Source organism: Gopherus evgoodei, chromosome 1 (genome assembly GCF_007399415.2).
Source record: "Gopherus evgoodei ecotype Sinaloan lineage chromosome 1, rGopEvg1_v1.p, whole genome shotgun sequence".
NCBI classification, from domain to species: Eukaryota; Metazoa; Chordata; order Testudines; family Testudinidae; genus Gopherus; species Gopherus evgoodei.
Genome location: NC_044322.1, coordinates 259,175,370 through 259,189,885, shown reverse-complemented (window position 1 = coordinate 259,189,885; position 14,516 = coordinate 259,175,370). Strand labels below are relative to the sequence as shown.

Below are 14,516 nucleotides of genomic sequence, written 5' to 3'. Positions count from 1 at the left end.
GGTGGAGAATTGGTGTAGCTGAGTGCCGCTCTGCTCTGAGTTCTGTTCAGGCCCCTTGACACACCCCTTACCTGGCTCCTCCCTTTGCCAGGGGTGAGTGTGTGTGTGTGGGGGAGGGGTGGAAACTGGCATAGCAGCCACCTTCTTTGTGTTTTTGCCAGCAGGGAGTTCCCTTCCACAAGGGGAACATGGGATGTGCTACATCTCCTAGTTTCAGTTCTGTAGCCATATTGTCTTGACAGTGGCCATCCGTACTGTTCACTTCGGCTGCACAGATTTCAGGGTTGCTGGGAAAAGAGAGCACTCAGTGTGATTTCCCCCCCACACACACAAACATTGGCCCCAGTCAGAGCTGGCCCTAAACCAAATGGTGCCCCAGGCAAAGAAGGTTTTTGGTGCCCCCTTTCCATTTGTTAAACTTTTGAATCCTTATTTTTTTAATTAAATTTGTAGCCCATTTCACTGCTTTGATGCATGATTTATCCGTCATACAAAACGATAAATTTGCATGCTAGGATCTGTAAATTTGTTATTCATGCCATATGTAAGCAAATACAAATTGTTTTCTCTAAGCTTATAGAAACTTTTTAATTTTAAGAATAACTGAAATGTACTAACATCAAGTCATCAAACATGTTTTAAGCACGGCAAAAGAAGTAACAGTATTTTTTATATTGTTGCACAGATAAGAGTTGAATAGATACCTCTGGCATCTCATTAAATATGTCCTTTATTAGTCACTATCTACATGCTTCAAGTTTTAAAACATAAGTACACTTTCACAATTACACAGTAAAACTAGGTTCATAATATCGCAGCTGGGCTCTCCCTTCACTTCGTTCTTGTATCTCACTGACTGACTGGCAATGTCCCCTCCCCTTACATACCCGCAAGGGCATGGCTGACAGCATTCTAAGAGGTTCAAGGAAAATGTAGTTCTCAGAAAGTCTGGAAGGTTCCAGGAGATTCTACAAAGAACATTCTAAGAGGTTTTGTGGGAAATGAATCCACATACAGAATATCTGAAACATGTTACTGCAAACATTCTATTTTCCCTTTTGTTGCTAACAACAAAAACAGCAAACTGGGCCCAGCACCACCCCTCCCCCCCAAGCCCGATACCCCAGGCAGTCTCTGGGTTGCCTCCCTGTAAATCCAGCCCTGGCCCAGTCACTTGAACTAAATGTGAATTTCTGTAATCTATAGCAGTATTAAATCTTTGTGCATCAATGTGATGGGCTGGAGACACCTCACGCACTGGATGAAAAAGAGATGAGTTTCTTTTCTCTCTGAAAAGAAAAGCCACAGTTGCATGCTCTCCTGAGTGCAGGGATTTTCAGGGAGCCTTCCATGAAGGAAGTAGTTCTGGGCCCAGTTGTAGTGAATCATGTCATCCTCCCAGGGCACTAGAGGATGAGTATACTCAGAGGACTTGGAGGTAATTTATATTACGAGCTAGACCATCTGTGGGGGTGAAGTATTTAAACATTGGCAGCACAAAGTCATCTTTTTGTTGACTGTGATTAGAGACTTTGACAAAGAAAACCCTCTCAGATGTTTAAGGGTGAATTCTCCTCTCACCAGTTTCACACCAGTGCAGTTCCGTTGATTGGAGTGAAGTTTACTCAGATCTACACTTGTGCAAGCTAGGTCAGAATGATGACTTGAGTTTGTCTCTGGCTACAGGAAACTTTTTGTAAATTTGACCAGGAAATCTTGCGTGGACCTTATTACAGCTCATCTGCCCTGTCTATCAGACCTGAAGAAGAGATCTGTGTAGTTTGAAAGTTTCTCTCTTTCACCAGCCGAAGTTGGTCCAATAAAAACTATTGTTTCACCTATCTTGTCTCTCTAATATCCTGAGACCAACATGGCTACCACCATACTGCAAACAACTGTCTGTCAATGACAGTCAATAGAAGGCAGTCACAGTTGCACATCCTTTCCACGGGGAGTGTGTTCCACCAATTGTCAGTGTTGTATAGTCTGAAATAATTCAGGTGTGTCAGACAGTTAATCAAATATGGTTCTGACATATTCTGAACTACATTCTCTGTAGTCTTTTAAATTCTGTAGGCACAGGAGGAATTTACTGATAAGGCATTTTACTCACCTAAATATTGCCAATTTTTTTCATCATAAATGCTGTATATCTTAGTTAAACAATTACCACTGCAAACTCAGGCCTTTGTTGAGGAATGCATTCCTGTTCAGGATAACAGTTAAGCATGTGCCTAAATCCCATGGATGCCAATGGGACTTCAGCACATGCTTAAGTTCTGCCTTGAATTGAGGTCATAGTCTCTTTCTTGCCTTAGAGTTTGATGTTGCAAGGTGCCGAGAGCCATTAACTCTCAGTGACACCAGCAGGAATGGAGGGTGCTCAGCATCTCACAGGAAGTTAGCATAGCTCATCAGTGTTGATTGCATTCTTTGAAACATATTAATAAATGGAATACTATGTGTTTTTCAGTTGTGAATCTGTGTTTCTTGCTGCTGCTGCAAGTCTTCTCTCTGGATAGGTATCAGATAACATGAAGATTATTTCCAGACAAATAAGCAATTTCCATCTTTCTGCCAAAATTTCTGAACCATCAATGTAGCTGAGCAAAAGCGGGTAGAATGTTTTTAGAAATTAGCATGAAGACATTAAATTCATCACTAGGAAGGTTGAGTGGTTTTTGTTTTGTTTTGATTTGTTTTTTTAAAGAAGATCTTTCCATGGTAGCTTTCTTTTTTTAGGTACTATTCTTGGTTTGAAACTTTCATTCTGGGTGTACATTTGGTGCCCAGATGGTGCAGGCACACACAGAAGCCCATCACGCTGTCAGGGCAGGCGGATACATATGTAAATATTTTGCCTTTTCCCCCTATAATATTTGGCTTTGTCTAATCTAATTGCTGTCAAAGGCAGAATGCAAAGAACACTTAAGAAAAGCAAACAGTGAGGACCTCCAATGTTTGTGCTGCACTAACTTCAGAAGATGCTAACAGTCTGGGTTATAACTAATAATTTTGTTGCATAACCTTTTATTCACACTCTGAATCCATGGTGTATTATTTCAATTCATGCCAAGTAACGTTTATGAGCTGAGGCAGCTTGAAACCTAGATTTCCAGAAGTGAATAGTGAAAGCATATTTAACCCTTTGGGGCTGAAAGACAAGACTCTTGGCATCATGTGTTTAAATGCCTTTTAAGTTGGTGCTAATGGTGGGTGCTCCATTCATGGCCTCGGTACTGGGTTGCATCATTTTCTCATTTGTTTTATTGGTGTATGGGTTTATTGCTTTATTTAATGTATTTTTCTATCATCTGTTGAGTATCAATCAGAGAGGCAACAGTTAGGAAAGTTTGTCTCTCCTCCGAGTGGTGAACTGAGCATGGCAGTGGAGTGACACTGAGAATACATCTTATTTATAAGGACCTGATCCAAAGCTCATGGAAGTCAAAGGAAAGTTGACTTTAGTGGGCTTTTGGTCAGACCCTAATTGCTTAGCAAAATGGTCTCATGAAAGAAATGGTGGTGGGGGTCCTAGGGAAAGGGATTTAGCAAACCCTACTGTCATTGCAACCATCCTTGAATCACTGAACTTCTAAGTGTTTCTGATCAGAAGCAAACATTGGCTAAGTCATGAGTTGTGGGGAGTCTGTGGCTAAAGTGAACTCATTGCTTCCATGGGCATTACCTTCACTGAAAGGTTCCTCAGGAGACCAACGCTTGCAGTGGGGATTATTGTGGGGGAGAGAGGAATGGCTATAAAAAGAATATGTAGTCCCTCCAGCGTTAAATCAATCAAAAAAGTAGTATCACGTACAGCTGCCTCCCATAGAGTGCAGATGAAATCTCAGCTACACAGTAAATAGGGGACAATGCTGGCCATTCATGTTTGCGTTTGAAGCTTGTCATTTTTTGGTCATGTGACGCCACTGCATTCTGCTTCTGTTCTATTTTCTTCTGGTTCTTATACCATATGCATCACCATGGTATCTGAGCACCTTCCAGAGGTATACTAAGCTACATGACTATAATCTGTCAGGTGTGGTTCGCTCTGTCTCCTTCCTGTTCCCAGGAGAAAAAAATCATGTGAAAATTGTTTTTTATATTAATATATAAAATTTCATATCTGCTGTACTATGCTTTTTATTACTGAAGGACAGATCAAAAAAGTGTGCCCTCCACATCTATAAGTAGGATAGCCCTAGTGAGTCAAAGACAGCCCTAGCAATCCCAATAGGTTCAATGGAGTTACCCAAGCAGTTAATTTGGCTTTCACTCTTTTTGGTTTTTGGTAGTGAAGGGCCTTGACTGGGAGAACAAATTGCTCTTGTTTAACATCATTTTTTTTTTTTGGCCATCACAGGAGCAATTGATCAGTGCACGTACATCAAGTACCACTACTCCTCAGCAACAATTCCCAAGAACCTCACCTACAACATCACCAAGACAATCCGCCAGGATGAGTGGCATGCCTTGCGTAAGTGTGTCCATCTTTTTTCTTCCTTTTCTCTGTTGTTTACATTAAGGGCAAAAGTAACCAGTAAAGGTGAACTGGGGCTTTGACAGACAACCCAATCAGAGATATCTCGTGTGGATAGTTGTCATGGCAGATAAGCCAATTTTCTGCTAGCACCCACAGCTCTGTGTATTTGTTTGGGTGACTGGAAATTCTACATTAGCATGAAAGCATTAAGTGTGTGTATGCAGGGGGGAGGAAACATTCATATGCAGAAGTTAGTATTGAATTAAATATGAACATGAATAAAATAATCAATTTTGTAATTTTTAATTCAATAAAAGCTTCCGCGTTTGCATTTTTCCCATGCATTTCATGCTGCTGCAGAATTTCCAGCTTCCAGCAGAATTCAGTATTAGCACATAGCAGAAACTGGTAGGTTCTGTCATGGAATATGTGGTTCTACCCCCACCCCGTCTCTTGGGTGGGAGGCACTGCTCAGTGACACTACTTGCCTTTGAGAGTCTAGGAAAAGAAATGCTGCTCTTTAAAGGCACAGGGAAGGATCCTGGCTTCTGGTGATAATTGTGGCCATTGACCATCAACTTGTAGCAGTGACTGAAGCAATAAGACATGACAGGGATGCAATTGCCTGGATATGCAGGGCTGGCCTTATAGATTCTCTTCCTCCTTATGGGCTTGGAGATGGACAAAGGGTTTTCACTGACAAAATGGAAGAATTAGGATTTCACATGAAAGGGAAGATGTCACAGGAGTGCATCCTCTTGTTATATATGTATATTGGATACTGTGTTTTACTTTGAAAATTCTTCTCCTCTATTTCAAGCAGCAGTGACTACCTCCTGTCACCACCTTCTGGGAATCTCGCAAATTAATGCAGGAATTATTGTCTTTAAAAAAACATGCATCTTTAACTAAGCAATGTTTAGGGTTATGGGTCATTGTGAGGATCTTCATGTATCTTCTTTCAACTGAAGTGTAATTGCTGACATGTCTGGTCATACTGGTCCCTTGGAGTGCTTCCCCCTTCCTGTTCTAGTGCTAAGCTCCGTGGGAGAATGCAAAGTGTTAGCAGCTGACTGGAATCTTTAGTAGCATATTTTCCAGTCTCTGAAGAAGCAGTCTAGACACAAAGTGTTGACATATTTACATATCCAATTTGGTCGGAGGCACTTTCAGGGTGAGGCTGTTGTTTATTTCCTCACTGTGGAAGGTACAGGGGATGTATGTGTGGGCGGGCGCATGTGCATCTGTGCATGTTCCTGACCTAGATTTTCTTGATGCTTCGTGAATCAGATAAGTGTAGGTAGATAGCTGTATGTGATTGAGGTATGAATCTGTGTCCCTCTCAACAAAGATGGAAAAGTAGAGGCATGCCTTGATAAATCTGTGGTGTTTATAGATCAGTTTGTCTTATGCAGTGGCTTTACATTTCAAAGTATTGGATATGTGGAGTTAATGCATAGCCACTAGAGGGTCTGAAGGTCACTGTATTTAACAACGAACTGATGCCATAGGTAGATTTACTGTGTGGAGGTAGGTGTGTTTGTGACTTGCTACCTTATCCATTGACCAACTTTCAGTTTTAAAGGAGGGAGGTGGCTAGAAAAGCTCTTATTAGCAATCTCCTTTCAGTTTTTTTTGGGGCTGGAGGAGGTGTTCCCTCTTCAAAGAGCTTCTGGAATCTCCATTAGGTGGTCGCTAGCTTAGGCAAAAGGCAATACACACTCACACAAACCCTCTGACCATATCCCACTCCGTATCCATGGACAATATATTGTACAGCGAGGCTGGTTTCATCCAGATCACAGCCTCCAGTTCTGGGACAGGTCATGGTTCTCCCAGCTGTGTGGGGCAACTAAGAGACAGGACATAACAGATACAGGGGCAGGCGTTCATTAAAGATGTTGTCCATGCGAATGAGGATGGTTTGATGGAGTTCACTTTCCTTTTCCCTTCCTATACCTGCTGGCTGATATCCTCAGAAGGCTATGGCAGCAATAGGCATAGAACCTATTTGATTAGAAGAGTTACAGCTGTCACAATATTTGGGTTTATACTTTCTTACCTTTGTCTTATTACTCAATTTTTAATGTTTCCTTTGCCAATGTAGCTGGAAGCATGAGTTAATTTTTCAAGAGGACAGAAATGAACCATGAGTTAATAGGAACTTGGCGAGCCAGAAAACATCCAACCCCACTAGTGTACCAAAGCTAGGAATCTATAGACACCATACTGATATATTAGGAGTATAAGTCTTGGCAAGTTATGCCTTTGAGATCTCCAAGCAACATGTAGGTGTTGCAGGAAATGGATTGGTGATTCAAAGGCAACGTTTCCTCTGAGGTTATGTCTATACTGCAGCCATGGGGTGTGAGTAGACATTCCTGAGCTAGCTTTAATCTAGCTAGCTCAGGTACTGGAACAGTGAAGCCGCGTTAGTATGGGCTAGCCCTGTGAGTAATTACCCAGGGTTCCAGACGGACTTGTACAACTAGCACTGAAGCACATGTTGCCACAGCTTCACAGCTCTGATATCTGAGCTTGCTAGACTAAAGCTAACTCAAGTATGTTTGCACAAGCTACAATCATGCAGTAAAGACATACCCATAGTCAGCACTGAACCAATGCCCATATAAGCTCTGTGTGGCTACAGTTGCTGTTTTCTGGATAAGCTATAAAACCAAGGCCATGATCACTTGTGCTCCTTAAACGTCCCATGTCCCTTTTTATAAGAAAGGAGTGTTAATGTCAGATGGACTCAGACTTGTGTCATTTATCCATCTCCCTTCATACACTTTTGGGGATTCTGATGAATTAGGATCTAGATCTGAACCACTCCAGATTTTAGCTGTGCAAAATCAAAACTCTGACAATGATGTTTTGCGAAACCAAAACCACTCCTGATTTTAGCCATATCTGGTCAAGTTTCAATGTTGTTAACTATGAACTGTCTTGGTTCTCTGCAGTTTTAATTGGCTACAGTATTCTTCAGTCCCTTAAATGGTTATTTAGTATTGATGTGCATTGTTAAACAGTTCCACCCCAGAGATGGCTACATTTCAGTGGAGGGTGATGTGATTCCTATATAATTACTGTTTGTAAAGGACTAAAGAGCACTACATTCAGGTAAATTATTATTATATTGCCTGATATACATGAATACAAAAATATTCCTGGGCAAATAATACCTGAAAACAAAGGGATCCATGGTTCAGCAATGAAGAAATGACCTGACAGTGGACATCCTAAGGCAGCACATCTTGTGTCTTTCACATATAGGATTATTGTCCCAGAGGCAATGGATGAAGAGAATAGGAAACTGGAAAGCTGTGAAAAACAAATAAGATCTTAACCGTTTTCAGGATTTTTTCTTTCCAGTGGACCTGCTTCCCCCAACCCCCCCTGAATCAATCCAGGAAGTAGCACATACTTGTGCTTCAGGGGTAATAGCAGTCTTACTTCTAGCTGTGCACATCTGACACAAGGAGTCCTGAGTTTGGTTTGGGTAGCTACTATCAGCAGAGGCTAGATTGTATTTTGTGGTGGACAGAGAAAGTATTTGAAACCAGAACCACAATTAGCATAAGCAGAGAAGCCACGAAGTGACTAGAGATTGAGCTCCCCTCCCACATTCAGTGCTGGTCTTTGCTATTCAGGGTTGAGGAAGAGTGACAAAGTTACATGGGAGAAGGCTGGGTTATGGCTGCCTGTGCTTTACTCATTGTATGGCTTCATAGAGGTACAAGAACAAGAGGTAAAAGGTATAGTTCAGTACTCTAGCTCTAACTTTCCTCCAAAATACACTCTGTGCCTTAGCCAGAGCCATTGCTCTCCCTTCCTATCTCTGAATCACTATGCTATGATTTCTGTTCCCCTCAGACAGGAAAAGATTGCTTTAGCTGAAGTTAGGAAGACATTCGATTGCTCTTGCCACCTTTGCAGCAGCCCTCCTTGGTCTCATAACAGGCTGTTAAGTGGTGGAGTGAGGGATATATGGGCCCCTAGTGATGCTGAGTAGCCCATTTTTCTCAGCCTGACAGCCACAACGGACTCTCCAGCACATTCCTTTTCAAGGGTAGGAGAGGGTGAGAGGTTATTCATTTGATACAGAGGACCCCAGTGACAGCCGTCAGCACAGTGAAGCATATACTCCTATAGCTGTGCTTTGAGTGACGTACCAGAAGAACTCAAGGGAGAGGCTGGACCCAGAGGAATGGCTGAGGCCAACTTTTTCAATTTTGATTTTAGCATTTTTTTTTCAATTCTGTTTGGGATTTTCAAGATAGAACCTTTGCTTCAAATTGATTGCCTGTGGCAGTGGGAGCCAGGGAAATAGAACTTCGCTTCCCTGTAATCAGTTCCTCTCAACAGTCTCTTGTTAAACAGGAATGGCAGGGAGTGTGACTGTAGATTTGCCAGCTCCCCCCATCAGGAGATAAATGTTCATCCAATTAAACAAAATGACTATCTGTACTAAATGGGAGGGGAAGAGAAGAGGGAAGGAAAAGAACATTTTGTCCATCAACTTTTAACATATCTCTCTGGAAAATCCAAGGATAGTGATGGGGCTGGGGTACTGTAAGTGTATTTACCAAACGCAATGCTGTGATGAAGGCCCTGTGTATTGCACAGCAAGGTGGAGAGGAATTCTGCAGTAGGGTAACTGGAGTCTAAAGATCTTTGGCAACTTCATTTAATATTTTTTAAAAATTGAGGTTTCTATTGAATTAAATCTGAAAATAAATAATCCAGTTAGGACAGTAGTCCCTGTGCTATTTATTTTAATATTAAATTCACTATATGTTTGGTATTGGCATTCTTTGGTTTAGCTTAAATCTGTTCCCAGTTGATTTAAATTAAGCCAAAATAAGTCTGATTCAACCAAAATAAGAGTGTCCACACAGTGATTTGCACCAGTTTAACTAAACTGGTTTAAAATCACACCCTTTTTTGGTAAATCCAATAATAGTAATAATCATATGGCTGGATGTTACAGGACAGATCCTCAGCTGGTGAGAGTAACTGGAGCTATGCCAATTTATACCAGCTGCAGATGTGGCCTTATATATTTTTACCTATCTTGAAAACTTCTGGAGACCTAAATCCGATGTACAGTGTTAAAGTGTGTGAAACATTTTTGTTGTTTTGAAGGCCACATTCCAAACACCAATGAAACCACTAGGGAAAACAATGTATCCAGTTTGTGTACCAGCTGTGCCCTTCTCTAGTGCTGCTGAGGAATGAGGACCCGAATATTAAAATATCTCATGTGGCACTCAGGGGACTGGAGTGTAGCTATTCCTTTAGTTCCACCTCATTGGAGCAGAAATAATGACCAGCTGACTGGTATGGCATTATAAGCCATCAGAAAGTTTTTGGAAATGGGAGAAGCAACACAGAGCCTAGGATCTGGTTTGTTCCTTTGCAGCTTTAAGGTGTTGGCCATTGCTGAAGATGGCATATTCAAAGAGATGGACAATTGGGACCAGAGTTTCAAAGATCATTAGGCACCTAGAGATGCAGTCAGATAGATGCTTAGTGGGAATTAGGCATCTAGCTTGCTGACATACCTTTTAAAAACCCCACTAAGCACCTATCTGTATCTTTAAGAACCTAAACACCTTTAGAAAATCTGGTCTTAGTCTGCTCTGGTGTGGCTGCTCCTATGTTTCTGCGTCCTAATCCAAGTCCACAAAAAATAGTGGATGAGGCCAGCACAACTGTTTATGACAACACTTGACACTTCTATCTATGAATTTCAGCGTATTCTGTGAATATTAATGATTTAATGTCATGCTGCCCCAGTGAATATCATCACCCCCATTTTACAGCTGCGGAACTGAGACGCACAGAGGCTAAATGACTTGCCTAAGGTCACACAGGAAGTCAGTGGCAAAAGAAGGACTAGAACCCAGGTCTTCTGAGCCCAAGACCTGTGCTTTAGCCATAAACCATTTATTTGTATCCCAAACCGGCTCTAAGGAAGGTAGGTAGCCAAATAATGTAGGGAAGGGAGACTAGAGATGGGGAAGCATTGTACCCTGATATAATTTTGTTTGGTAAGAAAATACCTTTTTAGAAGAACTACTCTGGTATGAAGGCATTTTATTTTTGCCCTTCACTTCTATGGCTGAGTCCTTTTGGTCTAAATGGCTGCACGTGCTATGCTCATTTAATTCTTCCTTTTAAAATATTTTTATTCACTCTGTGTGTGTGTGTGTGTGTGTGTGTGTGTGTGTGTGTGTGTGTGTGCGTACACCCTATATTATTATAAAACATTTCACTAAGCAAAATAATACAGACATTAGAAGGACTCTGCCTTGTGAGCACTGTCACCCCAAGTGTACCTCTCTCTGGTTACTGAGCCCCAGTCAGGACTGTAGTCCTTGGGGCATTCAGGCAGCCTTCAGCATCATATTGCTTAGGGCAGGAAGGGAAGAACTGCTCCTCAGGCGGCCACCGAGAAAGGTCTTTGAGTCTAAAAAGCTTACAAACAAACAAATTCCTGCCATATGTTCCTGGTTAATAAGATTTTTTTTCTTCATAAAAACAAAACAACCCCCCCGGTGATAGCAGGAACTGTAGGCAAGTACTACACGAAGCCCATACTGTTTGTAATCCAAAACACTGATGTGTGTCCCCTCCAGAGCTCATACTGTACCACGGGTAGGCCTCCCAGATCAGAAGTGAGATAAAACATGCTTCTCTCTCTCCAAAGACCTTTGTTCTTGTCCTTCACAAGGCTCCACTGTCCTCCACACTAGACATATTTCTGTATTTTTAAACCTTCTAGTTCAACTTTTCTGTGCGTCACAGGCCTGAATTTATACTATGGAATAAACTTGGCTAAAAGGGGAAAATGTGTTGTCTGTTTTCCTCCAAGCCTTGGTGCTGCCACTAGGCCTTTCTTCTCTGCCACCTAGGCCTTTCCCATCAATGATGATGGATGAACGGCTGTGTTTGTGTGTTCTGGAACATGCAGCATGTGTTCCATCTGGGCATAAAGTGACCGTGGAATTGCTATGGAAACTGATTTCCTTTCCCTGTGCAACTTGGATAGAAATAATGTCACCAGACTGCTCTAGAGAGATTCAACTTACAAATAAGTAGCTGATGCTTCCCCAAAAATGTTTAGAATATCCTGTTATTTGGAAACAATTATGGTACTGTGTCATCTCCTTTGTATGTTTCTTTGTATGTTCATGATCATTATTACTAAGGGCATTGGCCTTGAGCGTACAGCCTTTATGTGGCCAACCCTATTGTCAGGAGCAAAGGAACCATTATGCTTTGGCATGTTCACTGGAATGATAGCTGCCTCTTCTCCATAAACTCATAATGTGAGGTCATAATAATCATATATAATATCTCATCATGGAAGCCATCTGCAAAAAAACCTATTGTGATGTCAGAAGGAGAAGACTTTGATGGTGGGCAGGGGGACAATCATCAGGGAAAGTGAAGAATTAATGGAAGATGGAGATAATATTTTTATTTACATAGCAGCTTCCATGTTAGGAACTTGAAACATTTTACAAGCATGAATGATCTAACCTAGTGGTTTTCAACCTGTGGTCTGTAGACCCCTGAGGGTCAGCAGATTATGTCTACGGAGCAAAAGGTTGTCGTTACCATAGAACAATGGTTTTCAGCACGTTGTCCATGGCCCCTTGGGGGCCTACAGACAATGTCTAAGATTTCCAAAGGGGTCTGCACCACCATTTGAAATTTTTTAGGGGTCCACAAATGGTTAAAAAGGTAAAAAACCACTGGTCTAACCCTCACATTGCCTGTGTGTGGTGGCGGAGACGAATATTATCATTATTCCCCATTTTAGGCTCTGCAAATTCCTTCAGCACTTGCTTAAGCCCCATTGAAGTCATGAGAGATCTGGATGGGATGTCCTTTGGGGGCTCATCTGTGATACTGATACAGTAGCTAGCAAGTATTACTAGAGAAAAGACATGGGGCTTCACTTCCCAATCCTCAGGAGCTAAACACATCTGCATCCATCCCAGGAGCAAGATGCCGAGGTTGGCACAGAGACTCAGGTCTTCTGCTTGACAATATATAGGTAACACCACTCTGCTTTTGAGCTGAGCTGATACTTGTAAAAGCAAGGGTAAATTTGTGTGGTTGTGCATTATATCCAACGATGCTGTCACAGCAGCACATGTTCTCATGGGGCTGTATAGTTCGATCCATGAGGAGCAAGATCGTGAAAAGATGTTATACAGGAATATGCAGGCTTCCGCTGAAGACTTGACATGAAGCTTGGCCCCCTTTTTTTTCTTCTCATTCAGTTTTTCACATCTGGTTTCCTCAAAGTGTTAACAACCTTGTTTGATAGTTGTTCCCCATTCAGGTCTGTCCTTGGCTACATCTTTGAAGTTGTCATTATTTATGCATGCTACATAAGGGCAGATTCTGTTTAAGGGTGTCCTTCAAGTGTTTTTGCTGGCTACCCCTCCTGCGCTTTCTGAGGTTCAGGTCACTACAGCAAGCTTTTTCGGGGGAGTCTATCATTACCCATTCTGATAACATGACCTGTCCATCTAAGCTGAGCTTTGACACTCATTGCCTTGATGCTGGTTGTTCTTGCTTTTTCAAGGACATTAAAGTTTGACACTTTGTCATGCCAGTGGACTTTCAGAACAGAGCTGAGACAGCGAATGTAATGTTTTTCAAGTTGCTTAATGTGTCTGTGGTAAACTGTCCATGTTTCACATCCATATAAAAGGGATGCTATCAGTTTTGTTGACTATTTCATGGTATGCTGGTTGCGTATCCTACGGCAAAGTCTTCTGAAAGCCTGTCTTGCCTTTCATAGTCTATTTGATGTTTGCTGATCCGGCAAGCCATCACTTGAGATGGCATTGCCACATTATGTAAAGTGATGAATGTTCTGTACCATCAATGATGATGTTTGGCTCAATGGTAATTGTTGATGGAACTGGCTGGAAGAGGACTTCACTTTTTTCCAGCCTGATGCTGAGTCCAAACTGTTCAGTTGCTTCTGAGAACCTATTTAGGATAAGCTGTAGGTCACTTTCACTTTGGCTAAGTAGAGCACAGTCATCTGCAAAAAGGGCTTCACATTTGAGTTTCTCAAGAACTTTTGTCTTTGTAGTAAGTCTTCGGAGATTGAAGAGTTTTCCATCAATTCTGTACCTTATGATAAATATGGTAAGTATGTCATTATCGTATCTGTATTAAGTGCTGACTGTAGAAAATTTTCGCCCTACTTATTTTCTGAATAATAAGGAAAGCAGTGTGAACGCGTAGCTGACTTAATCAACATCTATCTTTCCTTGCTGCTGTCTTACTCTAGCCTTCCCATGACCCTGCCTGCCTGCTATCCATTCTTCACATCCTCCTTCCTTCCTACTGCAAGAAGACCATCTGCATTGTTTTAAAAATTGCTAACTTGGTTTCAAATTTATGGACACCAAAGTATGGAATCATGACACCAGTTAATGCCAGTTGTTGACTGACAACATGTTATTCCTGAATGCATATTGCTTATTAATAAGGGATGAGACAGACCACTAAGAAGGTCAGTCATTTGGCAGCTTCCCATAGTCTTTCGAGTTCTGATGGTCTTGGAGTTCCATAATACTGTCTTCAGAGCAGGGTTTAAATAGCGTGCAATAGATAATGTCTAGGGTCACACACTGAACAATGAAGTTAAAACCAAATATTGAATAGCTGCTCATTAAGTGAGCATCGTCCATGTGATGCATTGAAAGAGGCAGAGATCTTGTAGAAAAAGTAGTATGTGATCATGTAATTCATGATGGTGTCATAAAGCATACATACAAAGAAGCTGGATGAAGGTTGCATGGGCAACCATAATTCTGGCATTTCCTAACTCTTGAGTGCTTGACTTTTCAACCTCAATAATGTTCTTTTAACACAGTTGTTCTATGTGTAATATTTGTGAATACTCTGATTCTGTGAATCTCCTGGCTGGCTGGGCTTTTTCTTTCATACGTATCATAGAAGAAAGAAGGCACCTTTTCACTCTCATCCTTGA

General features: G+C 41.5%; 1 protein-coding gene across 1 annotated transcript in view; it reads left to right on the top strand.

Moving 5' to 3' along the window:
- Positions 1-14,516, top strand: part of TMEM178B (transmembrane protein 178B) — a 350,802-nt gene that overhangs the window by 93,796 nt on the left and 242,490 nt on the right. The window contains exon 2 of the mRNA XM_030543965.1: positions 4,364-4,477. Within this exon, the coding sequence (XP_030399825.1) occupies positions 4,364-4,477 (114 nt within the window). The remainder of the gene's footprint in view (positions 1-4,363; positions 4,478-14,516) is intronic.